At 47.2% G+C, this 24,833-nt stretch overlaps 1 protein-coding gene across 9 annotated transcripts in view; it reads right to left on the bottom strand.

Moving 5' to 3' along the window:
- The window catches only part of chd6 (chromodomain helicase DNA binding protein 6), a 113,776-nt gene that overhangs the window by 11,437 nt on the left and 77,506 nt on the right, over positions 1 to 24,833 (bottom strand). For 7 of the 9 annotated variants that reach the window (XM_074649839.1, XM_074649786.1, XM_074649813.1 and 4 more), the window contains exons 27-41: positions 24,518 to 24,607; positions 24,170 to 24,273; positions 23,905 to 24,034; positions 17,930 to 18,008; positions 17,392 to 17,449; positions 15,538 to 15,910; positions 13,928 to 14,136; positions 11,802 to 11,899; positions 7,136 to 7,951; positions 6,794 to 7,048; positions 4,781 to 5,069; positions 3,124 to 4,521; positions 2,432 to 2,583; positions 1,821 to 2,165; positions 74 to 682 (exon numbers count right to left, since the gene is read on the bottom strand). In XM_074649839.1, the coding sequence (XP_074505940.1) occupies positions 74 to 682; positions 1,821 to 2,165; positions 2,432 to 2,583; positions 3,124 to 4,521; positions 4,781 to 5,069; positions 6,794 to 7,048; positions 7,136 to 7,951; positions 11,802 to 11,899; positions 13,928 to 14,136; positions 15,538 to 15,910; positions 17,392 to 17,449; positions 17,930 to 18,008; positions 23,905 to 24,034; positions 24,170 to 24,273; positions 24,518 to 24,607 (5,005 nt within the window). The remainder of the gene's footprint in view (positions 1 to 73; positions 683 to 1,820; positions 2,166 to 2,431; positions 2,584 to 3,123; positions 4,522 to 4,780; positions 5,070 to 6,793; positions 7,049 to 7,135; positions 7,952 to 11,801; positions 11,900 to 13,927; positions 14,137 to 15,537; positions 15,911 to 17,391; positions 17,450 to 17,929; positions 18,009 to 23,904; positions 24,035 to 24,169; positions 24,274 to 24,517; positions 24,608 to 24,833) is intronic. The other 2 variants (XM_074649843.1, XM_074649853.1) reach the window with 2 other exon arrangements.

The raw sequence follows: 24,833 nt of genomic DNA, 5'->3' as shown, positions 1-24,833 counted from the left end.
CAGCAGCCCTACTCCTCCTCTACTCCTCTACTCCTCTACTCCTCCTCTCCTCCTCTCTCCTCCCTCTACCCACCTGAGTCTCTGGGAGGTGCAGTCCTCTGCTCTTGGTGAACTCAGAGTACAGAGCTTCAACGTTTCTCCTCCTGCCTCTCCTCCTCCTCAGTGAGTCATCTCCCCTCAGGCTCCCGTTAACTATCTGTCCCGTTACCGGGTGGATGAGCCCCGCCTGCAGGATCCCGGCCATGTCGATGCCTACGGAGCCTGGTAGCGGCGCCGTGATGGGCGGCGGCGGCAGCTTATGGCTGACTCCTTCTCCAGTCCCGACGCCGCTGGTGGTGCTGATTTCTCCGGACGACTTGGTCAGATCTATAGCCGTTTCCTGCCAGCCGTTAATCAACATGGCTCCTGTGCGGTGAGAGGGCGGCGCCACCACCGGAGGAGCACCGCTGGAGCTGCTGCTGGTGGTGGCGGCGGCAGCGTGGCACGACGGCGCCGATTTCCCAGATAAAACCTTGGCAGCGGCTGCAGCAGCAGCGGCGGCGGCTTCATAGTCGAACGACCTCCGACCCCCCGCTCGTTTGAGCTCGGGGAGATAAGGAGGAGCCACGAGCCTCTCCTGTAAGAGAGGCAAGGAGGTGAGGCGCCAAGCTCCGCGCCCACAAGCGCCGCCCCGCGACATGTACTGTCAGAGTGGACAGGGTGGGTGAGGGGTAGACAAGGATGGGAGAGAGATGATGGCTTTGTTAAACATACATATGGACTGAGACACAACACAGTGGCGCCTAGCAACCAGACCTGGGACAGCCACGAGCCCCACGCCTCAACGTACACCTAAACATCTGGATTCACCTCCTCCTCTGAGAGCAATAAATAAAGAGCTCCTGGACATTTTGGATAAAGCACACTGTAGATAATTAGGGGTGTAATATAGTCTTCACATTATTCTTTAAATTAATACATAATGTGTCTATATATAGATACTAATCAACCCTCTGAGACCCACAGGAACCGTGGGTGATCCCGACCGACTTTACGGTCTTGTCAGAGGCTGTAGCAGGTAGCTAGTGAAGATACTAGTAAACCTCAGGAATCCATCGCTACCAGCCATGCCATAGTAGCATGTCAGAGAGGAGGCGTGAGCAGCATCTCAGATTAATCTTCAGGTTCCAGCTTTCAGATGATGTACACCACTTCTATGTGACATCTACTGTTGACCTGCTATCTCGCCCTAAAGACCCCCTGTACCCCCCTAAAAGAGACTAAAACAGGTCTATGTGGGTCCAATGTGACTCCCTGCCCAAGTCTGATATCAACATGTAAAATATCAACAGTTCACATTACAGAGAAGCAACAGAGCGATGGTGTGAACTAGAGGTGCCCAGTGCTGCCTGAAAAACATCGTCTACATTTCACTTTTTAAGTATTTTGTATTCTGATCTAGATCTATAAATCTAACACGGATACATCACATTATATAACATATATTTACATTTTATATTTGAATTTATCCGTACACCTGATAAGAAAGAGTTACACCCAGTGGATGTGACATAAATCATGTGTATATGTTTTATGTAAAACATATTTCAACTAACTGGAAAAAAGGACAAAGTGATGATGCATTTTGCAGAGTCCTTGTAAGTTTGTCAGGAGACTAGTAGCGCTATACGCATTGTTAGCATTATTTGCATTGTTAGCTGTGCAAACTGGACACCACTTGTATGACCCATGGCATGAGGTAGTGGAGGTACATGTGGACAGATGATCGACGCAGAGATATGTACAAAGAAGGGAGCTCATTCATCCGTTCATGTTCTCACCTTAGGCAGTCTGGTGAGGGGGGGAGGGATGGAGAAGCCAAGTCCAGGGCTGGTCTGCTGGACCCGGGGCTGGCAGGGGACGGAGCTGGAGGCCGTGGTGGGGAGGAAGCTGGCTCGCTGCTGCTGCTGCTGCTGCTGCTGCTGCTGCTGCTGCTGCTGCTGCTGCTGCTGCTGCTGCTGCTGCTGCTGCTGTTGTTGCTGCTGCTGCTGCTGGGCTAAACTGTTGGCCAGGCAGGAGTTGGCGATCACGGAGCCAGGCGAGTCGTACTGCTCACTCGATGACGGCCACTTCCCCTTCAGGATGGCGTGGCAGATGCTGTCCAGGCGGTTGATGATGACCCGGTCCTACAGGGAGCGACGGCATGAAGAGGACAATGAGAACGGGTATACTTCCTGTTTACCTCCGAAGCAATGGCAGGAAGTTTATCAACGTTCCAGGCATGAACACTGGATTAAAAAATAATAATAATAATAATAATAATAATAATAATAATAATAATATTTATGTACTTAGATGGACTCCAGATTAACATTAAGTGCTAAACATCTGCAGCTTTGCATGTATAGAAATACCTCTGGGGACATTTCAGAGTGAGATGACAGGACGGTACCTTGGGCCATTCAGAGAAGGAGTAGAGAGCTTTCTCCTGCAGCAGTTGGGCGATGGTCGGCTCCCTGCTGTCCTGGAGGCCCTCAGGAAGCTCACACATGGAGACAGAAGCTGCAAACCTGGGGCTGCCAGCGTAACCCTCCACCACCGCCACTGAGGAGGAGGAGGAGGAGAAAAAGAGATAGTTCTCAACATCATTAAAGTCTAATAGTTGGTGTCTACAGAGTGTTTTTTCTATCGTGAGGGATCTCCTCTCTTCTCAGCATTGGACGCTTGACGGGCAGCCACTAGACACCTGATTGGACGAACCCTTTCCCTCGCGGGCTGCTGCTCCCAGCTTTCAAACTGGAACCAACATGGCGGCTCGTTTGGAAACTTTCTTCTCTTATTTCACGAAAATATTTCACCGAAATGTGTTTCTGAAAACATTTTGTGTAGAAATAATCCATGCAGTTGAAGCTTATTTTAGATCAACGGTTAGTTAAAAAATTTCCAGAGTTTCCAGAGGCGGCGAGTCACGTCAGACGCCCTTGATGCCCAAGTTAATGGCATCATGTGTAGAAATAATTTAGTTTAGCTTTTGTACGGCTCTTTGTAGGCGGACATTAAACAATGGATTGGATGATTAATCAATAGATACATTGATGATTAGATAATCATTAGCTGTGTCTGAACCTTTTAAAAGAGTCTCACCTGGTGTCGCCGGCCTCTCCTCCTTCACCGGTCCTTTCCCCACAAGACTGTCCGAGGCGTCCACCAGCCCGTCAACCTGCTCCAGCTTCGGGGTCAGGACGGTGCTGTCGGCCTCTAGCAGCTCCTGCTTGGTCTCAGCTTTGACCTCAGGTGGAGCTGTGAAGTCCAGGTCCTCCTGCTTGGCCTCAGGCTTGACCTCAGAGCTGTCTGGGTAGGGGGGGGACTCCAGACCCTCTGGCTTGGCTTCAGGCTTGATGGCGGATGTGTCAGGAAAGGCCGTTAAACTTAAATCCTCTGGCTCCGCCTCCGTCTTCAGCTTCGCTCCATCTGGACACGCAGCGAACCTGAGAGCTACTGGTTTTACTTCAGGTTTGATGTCGGCGCCGTCGGAGTAGGCTGCGAACTGGGGGCCCGGAGGTTTACGCTCAGGCTTCATTCGGAGGCTCAGGTCTTCAGGTTTGGTCTCCGGGGTTTCTGCTTTGACAGGATAGTCCAGCTGCTCAGCTTTGGTTACTGCGTTTTCTGACTTGACACGGTAGGAGAGGAATTTCCCCTGTTTGAATTCAGAGGTGTTGGGGTAGACGTCCAAAGCCGACTCCGTCTTCGTCTCCTCCATCTTCACCAGCAGGTCCAGCTGTGGTTTCTTCTCACCTCCTCTGTCTGCTAACGGAGTCAGATCAGACGGCTTTGAGTCAGCCGGAAGAGTCTCGTGTTGCTCCAGCAGATGGTCTTTGTTGTCGTGATGAAGGGAGAACGTCAGGACTCTGTTCTTACAGTCTCTGCTGCCATCTGCTGAGTTCACATCTTCAGCTGTTCTTCCGTACTGTTCCTGATCCACGGACTCTTCGGTTTTGACTGCAGCTCCGCCGCCGCTCTGCGTGGCGGTTTCATCAGACTTGGACGCTCCAGCGGAGGGAGAGACAGGAGGGGTAGAGCAGGAGGGTGGAGTGTACTCAGAGTAAATGCTCTGCAGCACCATCTCGTTGGGTTTGACGTCTAGCTGTTTCACATCATCCAGAAGAGAACCAGGATCCATCTGCCCCTCTGAGATCTCATCCACTTGATCTGCCAGACCTGGACCGTCCTCGTTTCCCATCAGTGTGTCAGTGTCTAGGGAGTTCTCCATCGTCTCCTCCTCCACCACCTGATACATGATCAGCCCGTCCACTTCCTCTCCAGGCTCTTCGATAGACTCCGGACACGCCAGGCTGCCCTCCTGCTCCAGCTTCCCCAGGTACGGGTGCACGTCTCCAGGTGACTCCTCTTTACGCTCCGGTTGCTTGAAGCTCTCCTGAAGATCTTGTTGATCCTGTTCTCCAAGTCCCGGCTCTGGCACCATCCCATCCATCTGTGCTACTTCCATGGGTGGATTCAGGACTCCCAAACTCTGGTCTGCGTCTGTGGGGAGAAACCATCCAGATGTTAGAGGGACAGTTTGTAACTACGGTGTCTCCCCTGTGTCTCCTGACCAGGAACAGTTAACACTAGGATCAACATGGATTCATGGAGGAATCCTGACCTGTACTGTCCAGTATCAGCTATTTATTTCCCACTGATTGAATTTTTGACAAAAAAAAGTGACTATCGATTTCAAGTCATTGAATGGTATAGTAGTGTAAATATATCCTGTAAACAGCAGCAGTATATCTGGACCTACCCTGGTCTGCATCACACTCCTCTCTCTGCTCTCTCTGCTCTGTCGTCCGCCCCGACACCTCTTCCTCCTCCTTGTCATCAAACTCAAACCCAGCGCCTCCTTCCTGACCCTCTCCTTCCTCCACGGGATTGGCCAGGCTCTCGGTGACATCAGTGTGTCCCAGCCTATCCTGCGGCTCGTGGGCCGTGATGCCAGACAGGGAGAGGGGGGGAGGGGGGACGTAGGGAGGAGGGGGGCTCGCCGACAGGTCGGTCTGATCTGCGCTGGGTTCCTCGCTCACACCAATGTCCTGAATACAGAAGACAACATCATCTCACAACATAACCAAAGCAAATTCCTAGTGTATACCTCTTACACCTGGCAATAAATACGATTCTGATTCTGATTACAAAGGGTTAATACATTATACATTATAATGAAGTTTTCAATGTATGAAGACTTCAGTTTGATGTACCAGAGGAACCTTGTGATCATTATATTCTATTATTACACGGCTGTGTTGAATACTCGATTCTGAGTGGTCAATCACGCCGTTCTGCAGTCTGTAATTTCTGTATAGCAGACCGTTGCTATGTATAGCAGATCGTTGCTATTTATAGCAGATCGTTGCTATGTATAACAGACCGTTTCTATGTATAACAGACCGTTGCTATTAGGGGTGTGACCAAATATTGTGCCACGAAATATCGCAATATAAAAACGTGACAATATGCATCGTCGAGACGAAAAACTGGATCGCGATATCAGGGCATAATTGGTACTACCTACATACGGGGCTCCGGGGCTGAAGCTGCAGCCTCTCGGAGTACAAATCATGCGCAGTAAAATCGGGTCTGTCCTCGCCGAAATTTAACCAATCAATCGTAACGCACAGCCACAGCTTCTGTGTCGGAGCTCCACACACATCAACACACACACACAGCGCAGCCAGTGAACAGCTGATCAGAGAGGTCGCGGTGGAGAGACGAGTTGACGCTGCGCTCGTTGCTGTAAGTAAGTGCAATAAAACTTTGCAAGTGTAAAGCAAAGATACGTTATTTATGTTATTTGTATAACGTTATATACGTAAACGGTTAAACGTTTCAATCTGCTCTGTCCGCTGTCTCTCATCCACCGCTGCCGTTTACACAGGCCCAGCGCGTTAGTTCGGCGGCTAGAAGCGCGTTGGCTCGGCGGCTAACAGCGCGTTGCCTCAGCGACTAACAGCGCATTGGCAAGTTTTGTTGAATGATTGTTATAATATCATATCGAGATCGTGAACCCAATATCGTGTATCGTATCATATCTGAGCTGAGTGAATCGTCACACCCCTAGTTGCTATGTATAACAGGCCGTTGCTACGTATAGCAGACCGTTGCTATGTATAACAGACCGTTGCTACGTATAACAGACCGTTGCTATGGGTGCAGCTCTGATGTTGGACTCTGGAGGAACATTTTTGTGTCAAATTATTGATTTCTTCAGTAAGTAGCTGTGTAATAAGCAGGATTATGTACAGCTGGCGGGTCATTGTTGACCCATGGGTTAAGTGCCTTGCTCAAGGACACATCGACATTTGACCGGAGGAGCCAGGGCTCGAACCACCGAGCTTCCGATTGGTGGACGACCTGCTCTACCCTCTGAGCCACAGCCGCTTCTGTCTCAGCTCAGAGCAGCAGGAGTCAGATTTCAAACACAGAGAGAGTTGACAGACAGACGATGGCCGAGGATTTGGTGTCAAAGTGAAAAGTAAAAGCTCCTATTTGGTAATATTTCAGATTTCAACCCAACGCTATCAGAGAACCATAACGTTAATGAGGTAATCCCAATGAGGAGGACGGAGCATGGTGGAAACCTGCGGCGCTGCAGTGAAAGCTGGACTGGAGAGGTCTGACACACCGCCACACAATGGTAAAGATCAGAGTCAGCGCTCTGCACGTTGAGCGTCATCTTTTCCTGTAAAATGTCCGGTGTAATCGGTAACACCGGTGTTATTAACCGGTGGGAAAATTTCCTCACCGTTACATCACTCACCTTGAAGAGCATGTAGGTTGAGGACAGCGGCTCCACAGGATCTCCTGCGGAGGGGCTGGAGGGGGAGGATGAGGGTGGGAGGCCCAGACACTCCTCCAGAGTTCCTCCTTCCTCCCCTCCTCTGTCTCCCCCCTGCGCCTCCTCGTCCTCCTCCTCCAGAAAGCCAGTCTCCAGAGTGGAGGGACCCAGGATGGGATCGGACTCATTGAACATGTGGTGAGCTGGACTGGAGTGGTCAGTACCATCCCAGGGAGCCTGCAGGGACCGAGGAGATGCGTGAAAGATGAACATGGATTATTTTCTCACATGTTAAATACAGACTAAACGAATGAGGAGAATTACCTGTAACTGATCCAGCTCCACTGACGGCGCCATCAGCCCGGTTTCCTCGGAGGAGCCCTGCTCGCCAACGAGCACGTCGCTCCTCAGTTTAGAATCCAGGTCCGTTCCCCCGACGCCGTACGAGTTGAGCATGCTTTGACCTCCTGCGGCCGAGTTGAAGGGGAAACCGTTGAGGGCGTCTTTGGAGGCCTTCCCTCCGTGGAGAGCGTCTGCAGACATGGCGTCATGCTGCAGCGAGCCCAGCTCCAGGCTCTCATCCAGGGGGGGACAGTCCAGGAAATCTCCCCGCGACCCAGGGACCATTCCCAGACTGGGGGAGGCAGAGCTGTGGGCGTCCAGCGGGAGAGGGTGGAGGTGAGGGTGAGAGGAGGAGGAGGAGGATGGAGAGGGAGCCGACGGAGGCCCGGGGTGATGCTGGTGGTGATGGTGGTGGTGGTGGTGGTGGTGGTGTGAGGACTGGTGGGGGTACTCAGGAGGCTGAGGGGAGTGGCGACCGAGACCTGAGTCATACAGGCAGCAGTGAGGGTGAGACAAGGACGACGAAGACGAGATGCCAGGATGAGTCACCAGGCCCGGGTGGTGGGGGTGATGATGAGGATGTAGGTGAGAGGGGTGTCCCCTGACGTAGTTCCTGTGTGCCTCCAGGAAGCTCAGCTGGGGGTCGTTCAGGATGTAGAAGTCGGTGCGGCTCAGACCGTGGCGCGCCGCGCCGATGAGGAGGTCGCGGTCGTGTTTACCAGACTCCCACCAGACCGGGAGGTAGAGGGAGGGGCGGCACAGCTGGAGGCGGGCCGACAGCAACGGGTGACGGAGGACCTGAGGGGGAGAGGGGGGTCAGAGAAACGGGGAAATATAATGAAGTACAATGAGAGGAAAATGTATCAGAACAACACAGCTGGATGTACCGGCTCAGTCACTGTTACAGCAGGACTCAGGTTAGTTAGACCAGGAGAGGGGACTACAGCAGGACTCAGGTTAGTTAGTCCAGGGGAGGGGACTACAGCAGGACTCAGGTTAGTTAGTCCAGGGGAGGGGACTACAGCAGGACTCAGGTTAGTTAGTCCAGGGGAGGGGACTACAGCAGGACTCAGGTTAGTTAGTCCAGGGGAGGGGACTACAGCAGGACTCAGGTTAGTTAGTCCAGGGGAGGGGACTACAGCAGGACTCAGGTTAGTTAGTCCAGGGGATGGGACTACAGCAGGACTCAGGTTAGTTAGTCCAGGGGAGGGGACTACAGCAGGACTCAGGTTAGTTAGACCAGGAGAGGGGACTACAGCAGGACTCAGGTTAGTTAGTCCAGGGGAGGGGACTACAGCAGGACTCAGGTTAGTTAGTCCAGGGAATGGTACTACAGCAGGACTCAGGTTAGTTAGTCCAGGGGAGGGGACTACAGCAGGACTCAGGTTAGTTAGACCAGGAGAGGGGACTACAGCAGGACTCAGGTTAGTTAGTCCAGGGGAGGGGACTACAGCAGGACTCAGGTTAGTTAGACCAGGAGAGGGGACTACAGCAGGACTCAGGTTAGTTAGTCCAGGGGAGGGGACTACAGCAGGACTCAGGTTAGTTAGTCCAGGGGAGGGGACTACAGCAGGACTCAGGTTAGTTAGTCCAGGGGAGGGGACTACAGCAGGACTCAGGTTAGTTAGTCCAGGGGAGGGGACTACAGCAGGACTCAGGTTAGTTAGTCCAGGGGAGGGGACTACAGCAGGACTCAGGTTAGTTAGTCCAGGGGATGGGACTACAGCAGGACTCAGGTTAGTTAGTCCAGGGGAGGGGACTACAGCAGGACTCAGGTTAGTTAGACCAGGAGAGGGGACTACAGCAGGACTCAGGTTAGTTAGTCCAGGGGAGGGGACTACAGCAGGACTCAGGTTAGTTAGTCCAGGGGAGGGGACTACAGCAGGACTCAGGTTAGTTAGTCCAGGGAATGGTACTACAGCAGGACTCAGGTTAGTTAGACCAGGAGAGGGGACTACAGCAGGACTCAGGTTAGTTAGTCCAGGGGAGGGGACTACAGCAGGACTCAGGTTAGTTAGACCAGGAGAGGGGACTACAGCAGGACTCAGGTTAGTTAGTCCAGGGGAGGGGACTACAGCAGGACTCAGGTTAGTTAGACCAGGAGAGGGGACTACAGCAGGACTCAGGTTAGTTAGTCCAGGGGAGGGGACTACAGCAGGACTCAGGTTAGTTAGTCCAGGGGAGGGGACTACAGCAGGACTCAGGTTAGTTAGACCAGGAGAGGGGACTACAGCAGGACTCAGGTTAGTTAGTCCAGGGGATGGGACTACAGCAGGACTCAGGTTAGTTAGTCCAGGGGAGGGGACTACAGCAGGACTCAGGTTAGTTAGACCAGGAGAGGGGACTACAGCAGGACTCAGGTTAGTTAGTCCAGGGGAGGGGACTACAGCAGGACTCAGGTTAGTTAGACTAGGAGAGGGGACTACAGCAGGACTCAGGTTAGTTAGACTAGGAGAGGGGACTACAGCAGGACTCAGGTTAGTTAGTCCAGGGGAGGGGACTACAGCAGGACTCAGGTTAGTTAGACCAGGAGAGGGGACTACAGCAGGACTCAGGTTAGTTAGTCCAGGGGAGGGGACTACAGCAGGACTCAGGTTAGTTAGACCAGGAGAGGGGACTACAGCAGGACTCAGGTTAGTTAGTCCAGGGGAGGGGACTACAGCAGGACTCAGGTTAGTTAGACTAGGAGAGGGGACTACAGCAGGACTCAGGTTAGTTAGTCCAGGGGAGGGGACTACAGCAGGACTCAGGTTAGTTAGACCAGGAGAGGGGACTACAGCAGGACTCAGGTTAGTTAGTCCAGGGGAGGGGACTACAGCAGGACTCAGGTTAGTTAGACCAGGAGAGGGGACTACAGCAGGACTCAGGTTAGTTAGACTAGGAGAGGGGACTACAGCAGGACTCAGGTTAGTTAGACTAGGAGAGGGGACTACAGCAGGACTCAGGTTAGTTAGTCCAGGGGAGGGGACTACATCAGGACTCAGGTTAGTTAGACCAGGAGAGGGGACTACAGCAGGACTCAGGTTAGTTAGACCAGGAGAGGGGACTACAGCAGGACTCAGGTTAGTTAGTCCAGGGGAGGGGACTACAGCAGGACTCAGGTTAGTTAGACCAGGAGAGGGGACTACAGCAGGACTCAGGTTAGTTAGTCCAGGGGAGGGGACTACAGCAGGACTCAGGTTAGTTAGACCAGGAGAGGGGACTACAGCAGGACTCAGGTTAGTTAGTCCAGGGGAGGGGACTACAGCAGGACTCAGGTTAGTTAGTCCAGGGGAGGGGACTACAGCAGGACTCAGGTTAGTTAGACCAGGAGAGGGGACTACAGCAGGACTCAGGTTAGTTAGTCCAGGGGAGGGGACTACAGCAGGACTCAGGTTAGTTAGACCAGGAGAGGGGACTACAGCAGGACTCAGGTTAGTTAGTCCAGGGGAGGGGACTACAGCAGGACTCAGGTTAGTTAGACCAGGAGAGGGGACTACAGCAGGACTCAGGTTAGTTAGTCCAGGGGAGGGGACTACAGCAGGACTCAGGTTAGTTAGACTAGGAGAGGGGACGACCCAGTCATTTATTCTATACTAACTCAAAGGGTTTGTTTTGCCTGCATGTCTGCCGGTTTTCAACACACAGCAGCTATGTGAATACGACCAGTTAGAGGGAGTCCACTGATAGAAGAACCATGTTGATGGGTAACACTGACCCATCTGCGCCTCAGTCATTACCAGCACTCCCTGATGGAGCAGCCTGACGTTACAGATACCAACCAGCTCATCTCTCTGCTGATAATAAAGACACGACATGCCCAAAAATATACTGAAAAAGATGTTTCCCTCCTATTGCTTTTAGGATAAATATGTTTTGAGCACTGCCACTACAGTTCCCATCATGCTTTGGGTGATACAAACAGGATGCAGCAGACGGTAGCGGCTAGAAGGGAACCAGCAAACTGGGGAAACTCTCGCGAGTTCATCAGACCAGCACATACGGGTACTTCACTAAAAGTCAATTCGAGTTTCTTTCCCCCTGAACGGAGCGCAGCCTCGGAGATGACCCCATGCTGGTCTGGTCTATAGCCTGGAGACATAAAGCCATGCTGGTCTGGTCTATAGCCTGGAGACATAAAGCCATGCTGGTCTGGTGTATAGCCTGGAGACATAAAGCCATGCTGGTCTGGTCTATAGCCTGGAGACATAAAGCCATGCTGGTCTGGTCTATAGCCTGGAGACATAAAGCCATGCTGGTCTGGTCTATAGCATGGAGACATAAAGCCATGCTGGTCTGGTCTATAGCATGGAGACATAAAGCCATGCTGGTCTGGTCTATAGCTTGGAGCCATAAAGCTTGTCTATTAGATCATTTTTAGGACATGGCAGGGGAACAGATCAGAGATCAGCGTTTCTGGATTTATTGTTGGTTCAACCAACTACACAGCAACTCTTCAGCATAGCGTTATTACTGTTAGCGGTTTGTTTAAAGTAGAAGTTTGGAGACATGAGTCAACTTCTTCTCTTTCCTCTGATACCGTCTATGAGGGACACAGGATTGGTTCCCCCCTAAAGGGGGCATAGATTACCTTTCACTGCAGAAAACTAATGTCAAAATGAATTATCGTTGCGACAGTGAAAACTAGTATGAAGGATGAAGAGCCCACCTGCTCTCTGATCTTCCGGAGTAGCTCGATGCGGTATAAAGTCCTGGCTGCTCGCTCTTCTGTCAGAGGCTCCACCAGCACGGCGGGATCCACCAACCCTGGAACAGACACAGTCAACTAGTGTTGTCTTCATACCAAAACTCTGGCTTCGATACGATACGCTGCCTAAATATCTGGATACCGATACTGAAACGTTACCACGGCAATGATCTAAAACATCAGGGAAAGTGATAGAATAACAGATGACAGAACATGGAGCTTACCATTATTTTTTTATTAATTAAAAATGTTTAAATCTAAAAATTTATTAATTAAAATAATGAAATGGTATGTAGTAATCTGATGTCCCTAATACTTGAGTTTATATGATTTCTTTGATAGTTAATTTTATATTTGCATTTATTTTTGATAATGTACACATATTTACATTTCATCTGCATTCTAAAGAAAACGGAATAATTTGCCTCTCTGGTGAGAACTAATAAACTATTAGTTGAAACTAATGTCCGTTTTTATTCATTAATTTCTGCTCCTGCTTGAGTATTTCTTTCTCTAAGTTCTTTCCATTTCTCTCTCTCCTTCTCTCACTGAAGCTCCTTTCAGACACAACGTGACGACACCACCACTGACCTCTGAAACACGTTATTTCTAACGACTAGCGCCGCGCCATGACGGCTTTGCTGTGATGCTGTGATGTGTGGCTGGCGAGCACAGCTCAAACCGCGCTGCTGTGTCGCGAGCAGCTCTCTTCCGCCGGGAAAAGACATTCGGTGTATTTGGTGTGGAAACAGTAGAGCTTATAGACGCTGTATAGAGCCAGGAACAGGTTGAGATAACGAAAGGAAAAACAAAGTGTGAAAATTTGCCATAAATCAAGAGAAAAACGAGAGGGGGCATACTCGCCAACCCTCCCGGTTTCCTCCCGTGGTCACAATTCTACAGTTTTTCACCAGATTTATGAGAAATGTTCACACTTTTTTTCCTTTTCGTTATCTCAGCCTGTTTCTGGGACTGAACAGTGTGTATAACCCCTACTGTTTCCACCCGGACGACAATAAGAGCTACACCAACTTTCGTTTCCCGGCGGAAGAGAACAGTCTATGCTCGCGACACAGCGCAGTTTGAGCTCATGTTTAAGCTTCACTCGCCGCAGAGTGCAGTGAAAAACTGTCGTGGCGCTAGCTGTTAGAAACAACGTGTTTCAGCGGTCAGTGGAGGCGTTGTCATGTTATGTCTTTAAAGGAGCTTCAGTGAGTGAGAGAAGGAGAGAGAAATGGAGAGAATGAAATACTCAAGCAGGAGCATAAATAAATAAAAACTGATGAATATTAGTTTACACCAGAGATTCACACACCAAGTTCACAACAGAGGAGAGTTATTACCTCCACCAAGGCCGAAGGTCTAGAAAGGAGGTTATGTTTTCACCCGCGTTGGTTTGTTGGTTTGTCTGTTAGTAGGATTACTCCAAAAGTTCGCGATGGATTTGAATGCAAATTTTTTGGAGGGGTGGGGGGTGGCACTATGAACAATCCATTCGATTTTGGTGGCGATAGGAATATTTTTAAGGATTCCGATCAGCCTGAGCATTAGGACCACAGGGTATAACACATGCGCAGTGTAACTGATGATGCCTTGATGACGCATGACCCCGCCTCCTTCTTCAAGCAGAGAGATACATGTGTGGATGTGTGTGCGGGAGCTGCTGTCCGTCCGCGGTGAGAAAGAACAAAGCGGTAGCTGACGGGATGAGAGACAACGTCAACTGAATGAGAGAGGCATCTGCCGATACGTTACACGGAAACACACCGTGTTAATAACAAGCCGACCACCTTACGGTACCGCCAGCTGTGAGCTGTGATCTGTTTCTAAAGTCACGTGTTGGCGGAGGTCTGCGCTCTCCGAGTGCCATTCTAGTTCAGGTTTCTGTCCTGGGAGTTAAAGGTAAAATCAAAAGTTTAAACCTATAATTTTTTTATTTTGACTCTTCCAGTCACCAGAATGCAGGAAACAAAGTCTCTGAACCTCTAATGTTTCTGGAGGAGGACCACCAGACCCCCCCTCTACAGTTTAGAAACCCTCCCTTATTTTAAGGTCTAACGGTTGGACAGTATGGACACCCAGGATACCTTCTTCCTTCCGGGGAGGCAGCTTGCAGGCCGTCCGACACATGTTGACGAAGGAGTTGAAGTATCTCTCCAGGCTCTCGTCCGTCTTCCTCTCCAGTCGGGCCAGCGCTCTGAACTGGGACCAGTCGAAGGACTTCCTGTCCGGGTCGTACACCACTCCGAACGATGACACGGTGCGGTAGAAATCGGCTTGTTCTCGACGCGTCCACCTTAAACATGACGGAGGAGGACAAAGACGTCTTATACATGAAGGATGTAAATAATAATATCAAAGATTTAGAAGAAATCCCAGTTCATCACAATGAGTGACACTAACAAAAGGCAACCTGCCATGCATATTCATTCATTATATATTATTTATTATATATTAAACAAGATGCTGCAGGAGGTCGTTTTGAATACTGTTAAATTTAAAGAGTATTTGCAGCCTCGAGGCTTCTTCCAATAAATCAGCTTCAAACCAACTATTTACATATTTACATCTGTTTGTGTTGCATGATGGGAATTTGTCTGAAGGGCATTTTTTATTAAAGTTCTGTGTAATGTTTTTATGAACTGAATATAAAGTGGTTTATCTGTTTTGATTTAACGTAAACTGTTTTGAAGTCTGTCCTTTAAAGTATATTTAAATATGAAAAACAGAGCTGGTCTCTATTAAAGGGACTGTTTGTAAGAATCAGAAATGTCTCGTTAACAGCGACACCTGTAGCCATTAAGTCAACGAAAGTCAGCGTCCTGTTGCTCGTGCTTGTGCTCGCTCTACATAGACATGAACGAGCATCGCTCAAAACAGTGAGGCGACACACGACAGCTAAAACCACAATATCACTCTATAGTTCAGCTGCTTGGCAGTAATGTTAGCTGACCAGATGAAGGTCTCTCCATGAATCAATGCTGATTCTAGTGTTGGCTTTTCCTGCCTCAGCGCATGCACGTGTGCCTCCAGTGTGCCGACCTTCTTCTATAATTTTTATTGCGGTCTTCTAACCGGTCCGGCACCGACCTACTGTGGTTTTGGATGTGCGCGACCACCTTACATTGTCTGACACATTCCAGATGTGTCCCAGTTTATTTCCTGTTACGGTATGTATATGAATGACAGGACGCAACCATGGACCCAAGCTGTTGCCTAGCAACACAATGCCGTTGAAACGGTCTATATGTACCTTGTGTTTAGAGTGCATGGAGAAATTAAAACTCACCTTGAAGAATACCTGAATGCTTAGTTCTATTTAGAGCATGAGGTAGTGGTGCCCTCTGGTGGTCAAAGTCAGTATTACAACAACAAACACGTAAATAAATCAGCCTATAAAAATCTTCCACCTGTTTTCACTAAGAGGCAAAGAAAAAAAAAAGTAACTCGATAAACACAGGAGAGAAAATAATTTAGATCAGACTTCATCACCAGAAAAAACATGTCTCTCTTGCCTTCCAGGGCTTCCGTAGGACCTCCATGAATTCAAACTTCAGGACGCACCAACATACTATGTTGAGGCCTCTATATGTTTAACTGTTTTAATTCAGCAGCTAGTTCGACACTTTCATTAGACTGATCCCATACTGCTGTTAAAACCAGCTGATACTGACAGTACGCAGGTTTATCTGTTTACCTTCGCTGCCACTCCAGGAACAGCGGGTCGGGTTCTGTGGCGACCACAGAGCACCTCCTCAGCTCTTCGCCCAGCTGCCACGCCAGCGGCCCGCCGCCGTGATGATTGTGAGCGGCTCCGGCTCCTCCCATCCCCATGCCGACGAGGCCGTCGTGAAGCAGGAAGTCGTGCCTGAGCAGCGGCTCGCGGCGCAGCGTGAAGCGCTGGTAGGCGGTGATCAGGCGTCGCAAACGGGCCGTCAAGGCGGGGCCGGTGGGCCATAGGGGCCGGGCTTGGACGACGTGGAGAGACGCCACTCCGCACCCTGATCCTATTGTTGTCGTGGTGACCAACGTCCCATCCTGGACGCACAAGTCACCCGACATCTGGGAGTCTGTGGAGGGAAGAAACACCGTTGATCCACTTTATTAAACATCATTAGTCATTATTTAATCCCATTATTATTATTATTATTATTATTACATCCTGCTGGGGGAAGTTAGTGATGCTGCTGTTGATACAACATCTGTATGAAGAGCTGGGAAACATCTTTATATGCCAATTAAATACCAAAACAACTTTAAGAACTTGAACTTAGAGAAACATAGAGATGTTTCCTACAAACTCTTTCTTTATATTTAACACAATAAGCCAGACCTCGGTCTTAACACAGAGCAGTTGGATGAAGAAGTTTTGCTACGAAATTTAGCAAATTAATCATTTAAATAAGGAAATAATTGATAAAAAAAAATAAGTAAACAGCACTAAGAATTTGACCAGGCGCTGAATACCAACTTGTGATTCTTTACGGTATTCGATACTCATCCTGCCAACAGAAAGTGAAACCTGTTTCAGATGAAGTTTCTCTTTGTGAGAGGGTTAACTTTTTTTTACATAAACATAGAATCCACACAGTTATTAAAGAAAGAACTCTTTAATTTAATCCTGCTTAAATTTTCACTATAAACCACAAAACTGATGAGCAGGAAATATCCAATACCAGATCAATCAAAGCAGATCATTGGGCTCCAGATGTAATGTGTCCAGTTTTACCTCAATATTCTGCCTGTTAAAAGAAAAGCTTGAAAGATGATTTTTACAAATTACTGTTATTTCCAGACAGCAGATGGATGTATTTCCATCTCTTCCTCGGTAGATGTCCCCACTGAGACAGAGTGCACCATTAAACCTATCAGAGCTCATTTCATCAGGTGGAGGTGGAACCCAGTGGAGAGAAATCAGATTATATTGTCTTATATTGACATATTGTCATCCCTAGTTTTTTGGACATTATTTTAGGAAATTTTTTTAAACATTTTGTCGGATATTTTTTCCAAACATTTTTGTTTTAAACATTTTTAAGACTTTTTTCGGGCATTATTTAAGACCTTTTTTCTGACATTTTTTTCGGCATTAAAAAAAATAAATTGGAAAGTTTTCGGAAATTTGTCGGACTTTCTTTTTTAAAAAAAAAAAATCGGACATTTCTCATAAATTTGAGATTGTTCGGACATTTGTCAGACTCCTTTCTGACTTTTCTCTGACATTTTCTGAACTTTTTCTGCATTTTTTTTTTACATTTGTCAGACATTTTTCGGACATTTTTGTGATTTCTCTCTGACATTTTTTGAAAACAAATTAAAAACTTTTTTGGACATTTGTTGGACATTTTTTTTTAAGACCTTTTAAAATGACTTTTTGGACATTTTCTTTTACTTTTCTCGGGACATTTGTGTGACATTTTCTTTTGGGACAGTTGTTGGACATCTTTCAGACTTTTTTTTTAGATTTTTTAAAAACGTTTTCGGACAGTTGTTTGACATTTTTTTTACTTACATTAATGCATATAACAGCGGAGTGTGCAATGTGCCTCACCTGGACCGGTACTGTCAGGTTTGTCTGAGGTATCCGTGCTGGAGCAGGTTTCCTCGCCCTGTCAATCGATATATAAATATATCAATGTATGGAAAATTTGTGCAAAAACACACAACAAGTAAACAGATGATTAAAGCAGTACATACAATAATACAATAATAATCATCATGTCATCGAGACAAAAAATTATATTTAGTCTTACCGTTTCCTCCACACACACACACACACACACACACATACAAAAAACCATGATATAATATCGATATTATATAATTAATGGTCTCAAAATGAGGAAACTTAAACAGAAACTCATTTTTTAACTTAACTTTAAACAGATGAACATTTTTGTTTGTTTTGTTCCATAATTAAAACGGTGATCTTCTTCAACTAGTAAACATTTAGTAAAAGTCATGTTTAGGATTCATTTTATATTCACAAGTTAAAAATAAAATGTCATCACAGAAAAACATAGTTTTCATCTCCACGGACTACGGCGAGGTCAATAATGTGTCCATGAAGAGAATAAAAGACTCTTCACCTTGCTGCTCTCGTCTCTGTCCTCCCCTCCGTCAGCTTTGCTCTCAGCGTCGTCCTTCGCCTCCTCAGTTTTGCACACGCTGACAAAAGAAGCGACAGACAAGAGGAAAAAAAGCTTCAATAACTCAGACAACGTCCTATTGAGCAGCGTGTTGTTCGACTGAGGGCGACACATGATAGAAAAGTAAAGGCACAATGCATGGAAAAGTGAGTTTCCTTCATGTCTGACTGAAGATAAAACACGTCAGAGAACAGAGAAGCAGACAAAGAGCCTGTCAGACTGTGATCAGCGGTTTATTTCACAACAATGACCCACTAGCTGTACATTATCCCACTTATTACACGGCTGCTTACTGAAGAAATCAATATTTTGACACAAAAACGGTCCGCCAGAGTCAGACATTAGAACTGTGTCCATAGCAACGGTAACGGCAGCGGCAGCCGAGCGGCTGCTAGATACAGTCAGTGTAATGAAACTGTATGTGAATACAGCTCGCCGGTCCAACTCGTGCCAGTAAATGAACACTGAATGAATGAACATGAGACTTTTTCTGCAGGGTTTAAGCAGCCACATTTCATTCAGTTCCCCTCCTGTGCTGAGTTAACATGTTGATACTAACAGACCTTCCTGTCACACGGTCCCTGAGCTCCGCTGGGAACAGCTTCAGGTTCAACAGGTAATAACTGACACCTTCAGTTACCTTCAGGAAGACGATCAAAGCTTCATCTTCAGCTCTGCTGAAAATACAATTCCTACCCCGTGTCTACGCTTCCCTCTCTTCCTCTGTCAGGTACTCCTCTCTGGCTTCTGTCAGCAGCTTCTTCTCGTCAGACTCGTAAAAATGACCGTATAGCGTTTAGAGTTCAGTGGTAGGTTCCGACAGATACATAAGACTTTATGGAAATACACCTGAAGCTGTGTGTCATCTCTATAAATGTAGAATGAGCCCCGTTCACAGCCATCACTGATCTAGTTCCTACGGATAGAAGAACTACTGCAGCACCCTGACGTCACCTTTTGCATGGGTTTCTAATATTGTGTGTAAAGCAGGTGTGTGTGGGCGGAGAGGTGATGAAAACAAACATTGGAGACGACAGGATGTGTTTTCACACCAGTGTTGGCGCCTCCTGCTGTGGACGCTACTACAGAGTAAGAGAAGAGGAGTCTGTCTCTTCTCTACCTGTCTCTACAATGTCTGTATGAATGTGTAAGGTTAGAAGATAAGATAAAGATAGAAGCTGAAGCCTAGCTAGCGTAGCATAGATGTGCTAACGCTAGTTAATCTCTTCCACACCTCGGGGGCGCTGGCGGACGACGTTACAGTGTTTCAGAGGATGTAGCGGCTCAGTTTTTAGAGAAAGAGTGAAGGTTCTGGTATCGCATGAAACCAGAAAACCCAACCATGCCATGCTAGCATGTCGAAGGAGGCTAAATAACGCTCATGGACACATTGAATTAGGGCCAATTTAGACGTTTAACTGGGACTAGCTCCAAATCCATTAAACCAGTCTGAAGACAAAGAACATGTGAAACATCTGATGAGTCTTTGGAGCAGAGCTGGACCTAGGTCAGAGCTGGACAATGCTACGCTGTTAGGACTGTGTATCGGCAAGAATCTGGCGATACGATACGTATCATGATACAGGGGTTACGATTCAATAAATTGAGATATATTGCCATTTTTTAAATTTAATTTTAGGAAAACTGTCATAGTATAAACACGCCAGAGCAGTTTGCACGTTTTTTTGCATGCAGTACAAATGTGTTACATTTATACTGCATGCAACAAAAACATGTGTTTTTCCCCAACCTGCATGTGGTTATCATAAAGTAGGCATGTCTGTAAAGGGGAGACTCGTGGGTACCCATAGAACATAGTTAATTGCATCCCGGGGGCCAGAGCGGGCGACATTGAATCCGTTTTGAAACTGCTGGCTAAGGATAAGCGTAAATACAGTAAGACTGTTATTCACGTCGGCGGTAATGACACCCGGTTACGTCGATCGGAGGTCACTAAAGTTAATGTGGAGTCGGTGTGTGCATATGTAAAGACAATGTCGGACTCTGTAGTTTTCTCTGGCCCCCTCCCCAACCTGACCAGTGACGACATGTATAGCCGCATGAAGTCATTCCACAGCTGGCTGTCGAGGTGGTGTCCAGCAAACGATGTGGGCTTCATTGACAATTTTAACTCTTTCTGGGGGACTCCTGGTCTGATTAGGAGAGACGGCATTCATCCTACTTTGCGGATCTCTTATCCAGAAATCTGACCAAGATTGTTAGTGGAACAAATCCATGACAAACCAGAGGTCATTCCAGGACGCAGAGCTGTAGTCTTACACACTATTCCAGGACGCAGAGCTGTAGTCTTACACACTTCTCTGTGCTTCCACCACCCATAACTTAACCCCAAACCTAACTGAGACTGTGTCTGCCCCACCTAAATTAATGAAATCAAAAGTAAACAGAAGAGGAGTTAAACATAATAATCTAATACAATCTAACACTAGCACTGCAATAAAGCAACAAAACAGGAGAATTAAATGTGGACTCTTAAATATCAGATCTCTGTCATCTAAAGCTCTACTAGTAAATGATTTAATATCAGATAATCACATTGATTTATTTTGTCTTACTGAAACCTGGCTGTGTCAGGAAGAATATGTCAGCCTAAACGAATCCACTCCCCCGAGTCATATTAATACTCACATTCCTCGAGACACCGGCCAAGGAGGTGGAGTTGCAGCCATCTTCGACTCAAGCCTATTAATAAACCCTAAAACTAAACTAAATTATAACTCATTTGAAAGCCTTGTTCTTAGTCTTTCACACCCAACCTGGAAAACACTACAGCCAATTCTCTTTGTTATAGTGTACCGCGCTCCAGGCCCATATTCTGAATTTCTATCTGAATTCTCAGAGTTTCTATCAAGCCTAGTCCTGAAAACAGATAAAGTCATTATAGTAGGTGATTTTAATATTCATGTGGACGTTGATAATGATAGCCTCAGTACTGCGTTTATCTCTTTATTAGATTCAATTGGTTTCTCGCAGAACGTGCATAAACCCACTCACCGCTTTAACCACACCCTCGACCTTGTTATGTCATATCGTTGAAATTGAACATTTAATTGTTTTTCCACAGAACTCTCTTTTATCAGACCATTATTTAATCACTTTTGAATTCTTATTACTAGACTATACACCATCAGACAAAAGTGTGTACACTAGATGTCTATCCGATAGTGTTGTAGCTAAATTTAAGGAAGTGATTCCATCAGCATTAAATTCAATACCATGTCTCAATATAACAGAGGACTCGTATGTTAACTTTAGCCCTACCCAAATTGATCATCTTGTAGATAGTGCTACAGACTCACTGCGAGTCACACTTGATTCTGTTGCCCCTCTAAAAAAGAAGTTAAACAAAACAAAGGAAGTCAGCTCCATGGTATAACCCTCAAACACGCAAATTAAAGCAAGCATCGAGGAAACTGGAAAGGATATGGCGTTCCACCAAACAGGAAGAATCTCATTTAGTCTGGCAAGATAGCCTTAAAACATATGATGAGATATGAACAGATGCTCTCCGTGATGAGGATCTCCAAGCCAGACGAAACAAACCAGTTAACTAAACTTCAAGCATGCCTTAAGGACATAAAAACCTGGATGACCTGCAATTTCCTGATGTTAAACTCAGACAAAACTGAAGTTATTGTACTTGGCCCTGAACGCCTCCGAAACAAATTATCTAATGATATAGTTACTCTAGATGGCATTGCCCTGGCCTCCAGCACCACCGTAAGGAATCTGGGAGTTGTCTTCGATCAGGATATGTCCTTTAACTCTCACATAAAACAAACCTCACGGACTGCCTTCTTTCATCTATGTAACATTGCAAAGATCAGACACATCCTGTTCAAAATTATGCAGAAAAATTAGTCCATGCATTTGTTACCTCTAGACTCGATTACTGCAATTCCTTATTATCAGGCTGCTCCAATAAGTCTCTTAAGACTCTCCAGTTGATCCAGAATGCTGCAGCACGTGTACTGACAAGAACTAGAAAAAGAGATCATATTACGCCTGTATTAGCTTCTCTACACTGGCTGCCTGTAAAATCCAGAATAGATTTTAAAATCGTCCTCCTCACCTACAAAGCGATAAACGGTCAGGCCCCATCATATCTTAAAGAGCTCATAGTACCCTATTACCCCATTAGAGCACTGCGCTCACAGAATGCAGCAGGGTTACTTGAGGTTCCTAGAGTCTCCAAAAGTAGAATGGGAGCCAGAGCCTTCAGCTATCAAGCTCCTCTTCTCTGGAACCAGCTCCCAGTTTCAGTCCGGGAGGCAGACACCGTCTCTACATTTAAGAGTAGGTTAAAGACTTTCCTCTTTGATAACGCTTATAGTTAAGCTGCTATAGGCCTAGACTGCCGGGGGACTTCCTATGACACACTGTCATAAGGAACTTCCTATGACACACTGAGCTCCCCTCTCCTTCTGTATATACTCATGTTCCATGGCCATGTTGTTACTAACTTCATTCCTTCCCGGGAGTCCTTGTGCCTCTTTGTCTCGCAGCTAACCGTGGAGCGGGGTCACACCTGGAGCGAGGTTATACCTGGAGCAGGGGTACACTTGGAGTGGGGTTTCACCTGGATCTGGTTGTCTCCGGTATCGTGGCTGCATCTGCTACCGCGTCCGGTGCCTGCTTGACACCAACTGCTACCATCATTAATTAACTACGTCTGTACGAGGGACTACCAAGGCTAACGAGGGATTACCAACACTTAGTGACAAAGTGGCAGCCTGGAGAATAACACTTCTCGGTCACTGCCAAAGACATCAAGAACTCCCAGCAAGCATGCTGATGCTGCGGGAACCAACGCACGGGCATCGATCACAGGGACGTCCCACACCAACACACATGGACGTACTGAGGAGAGATGCTGGACAGTGCTGGCGAGCTAGCCAGATGTATGGTGGACTGAGACAGCTGGAAGCTCTGCTTGAAAGCCCGTCTGAGGACGACCCAATGATATCAATTCCGATAGTTGTATTATCACTCTTTTACATCCACCACTATTGGTTTTGTGTTATCAGTCCTACTTGTATTAGCTATTACAGCTGCTATGCTATTATTATGGCTGCTTCTCTCTCTCTCTCTCTCTCTCTCTCTATATCTATCTATCTATCTATCCCCCCAGCCGGTCTCGGCAGATGGCCGCCCGCCCTGCGCCCGGTTCTGCTCCAGGTTTCTTCCCAGTAATCGGGGAGTTTTTCCTGGCCACAGTGCGCTTGGTGGATCCTGTTGGGTCTCTAAACTATGGGGTACGGTCATAGACCTGCTCTATAGATAAAGCGTCTTGAGATAACTTCTGTTGTGATTTGACGCTATACAAAAATAAATTGAATTGAATTGAACCCATTTACATTCACATATCTGGAGGTCAGAGGTCAAGGGACCCCTTTGAAAATGACCATGACAGTTTTTCCTCGCCAGAATTTAGTGTAAGTTTGGAGCGTTATTTAACCTACTTCATGACAAGCTAGTATGACATGGTTGGTACCGATGGATTCATCAGGTTTACTAGTTACAGATGATACCAGTATCTTCACTCTAGCTTTAAAACTGAGCCGCTACAATCTAAAAAGTTAAAATAGCGTCTCGGCCCTACGGCAGGCCATCAGATTTTGAAGAGATTGATTAAAAATCTATACAGTGTTTTGGGGGAATCGATACAGCACCGCAAAAAAAGTGTATCGATATTTTCTTACACCCCCCATACGCTATGATTGGACAGTTTGCGTTTAAGGGGCGGGACTTTGAAGAAAAATGGTCGTGGTCTCCTCAGATAATCAGGCATGTATTGTAACTGGTCTGGTCAGTGCACAGGACTGTGTGTGCACGTTTGTCTACTGTGTGTGCGTGTGTGTGCGTGTGTGTGCATGTGTGTGAGAGTTGTCTACCTGTCAGCCATGTCGGAGGCGCCCTCCCCTCCTCCCAGTTCAACAGACAGCGCCGTGACGTCTGGCATTCCCACTCTCTCCAGGAAACACATGTCTGGATCCGCTCGCATGGCGGTGTAGCGCTCGTAGCCTGGTCAAGGAAACACACACATCCCATTAACACACTGAAACACACACACACACATTCACAGCGGGGCGTTGCCTAGCAAAGGATAGAGGTGGATCATTCACCGGCTGAAGGGTAAACAGTAACGCCGGTCCTCACCATGTTTGTGGACTCCGATGAGGAGAGACTTGTCAGCGTCTGCGTCCCACCATGAAGCAGGGATCTCTATGTAGTCGATGTCTGGTAGAGGCACCTCCAGTTTACTGTCAACGCAGACACACACTCAACTATCAATCTGTCAGTGTCAAGTCAGGACGCTCTGACAACACAAACTCTCAGTCACAACGTCACATGACTTCCTGAGTGTCTTTCAGTCTCATCACCACGTTTTCAGTTCAGGAACACAAAAGCATTCAAATCCTCCGTCGATCTGCTGCCTGATTAACTATCAGTCAACCATCTGATCAATAAAGTCATCAATAATGATGTGAAGATCATGTTCCATACCTGGCAGGTATCCCCTCTATAGATTGATTGGCAGCTTCACCCAACACCTCCACCTTTAGGTAGTATAACATGCGCACCCTCAGTAGCACCCTGTGGAGGGAGAGAGAGAGAGGGGGGAGGTTGTAATCAGGAATGCACCACAGTAATAGATTACTTTCTCATACTGAGGTGTTGGAGTGTTTCTAGTGGCCGTTCAGTTACTTCAGTTTGAAGTAGGGCTGTCAAAGTTAACGGGATAATAACACAACATTAACGCAACTTGTGATTTTTAGGTTGTAGCGGCTCAGTTCTAAAGCTAGAGTGAAGATACTGGTGT

Source organism: Sebastes fasciatus, chromosome 1 (assembly GCF_043250625.1).
Source record: "Sebastes fasciatus isolate fSebFas1 chromosome 1, fSebFas1.pri, whole genome shotgun sequence".
In the NCBI taxonomy this organism is placed as follows: domain Eukaryota; kingdom Metazoa; phylum Chordata; class Actinopteri; order Perciformes; family Sebastidae; genus Sebastes; species Sebastes fasciatus.
Note: the sequence above shows the minus strand (reverse complement) of the source record. Positions and strands in the feature narration are given on the sequence as shown.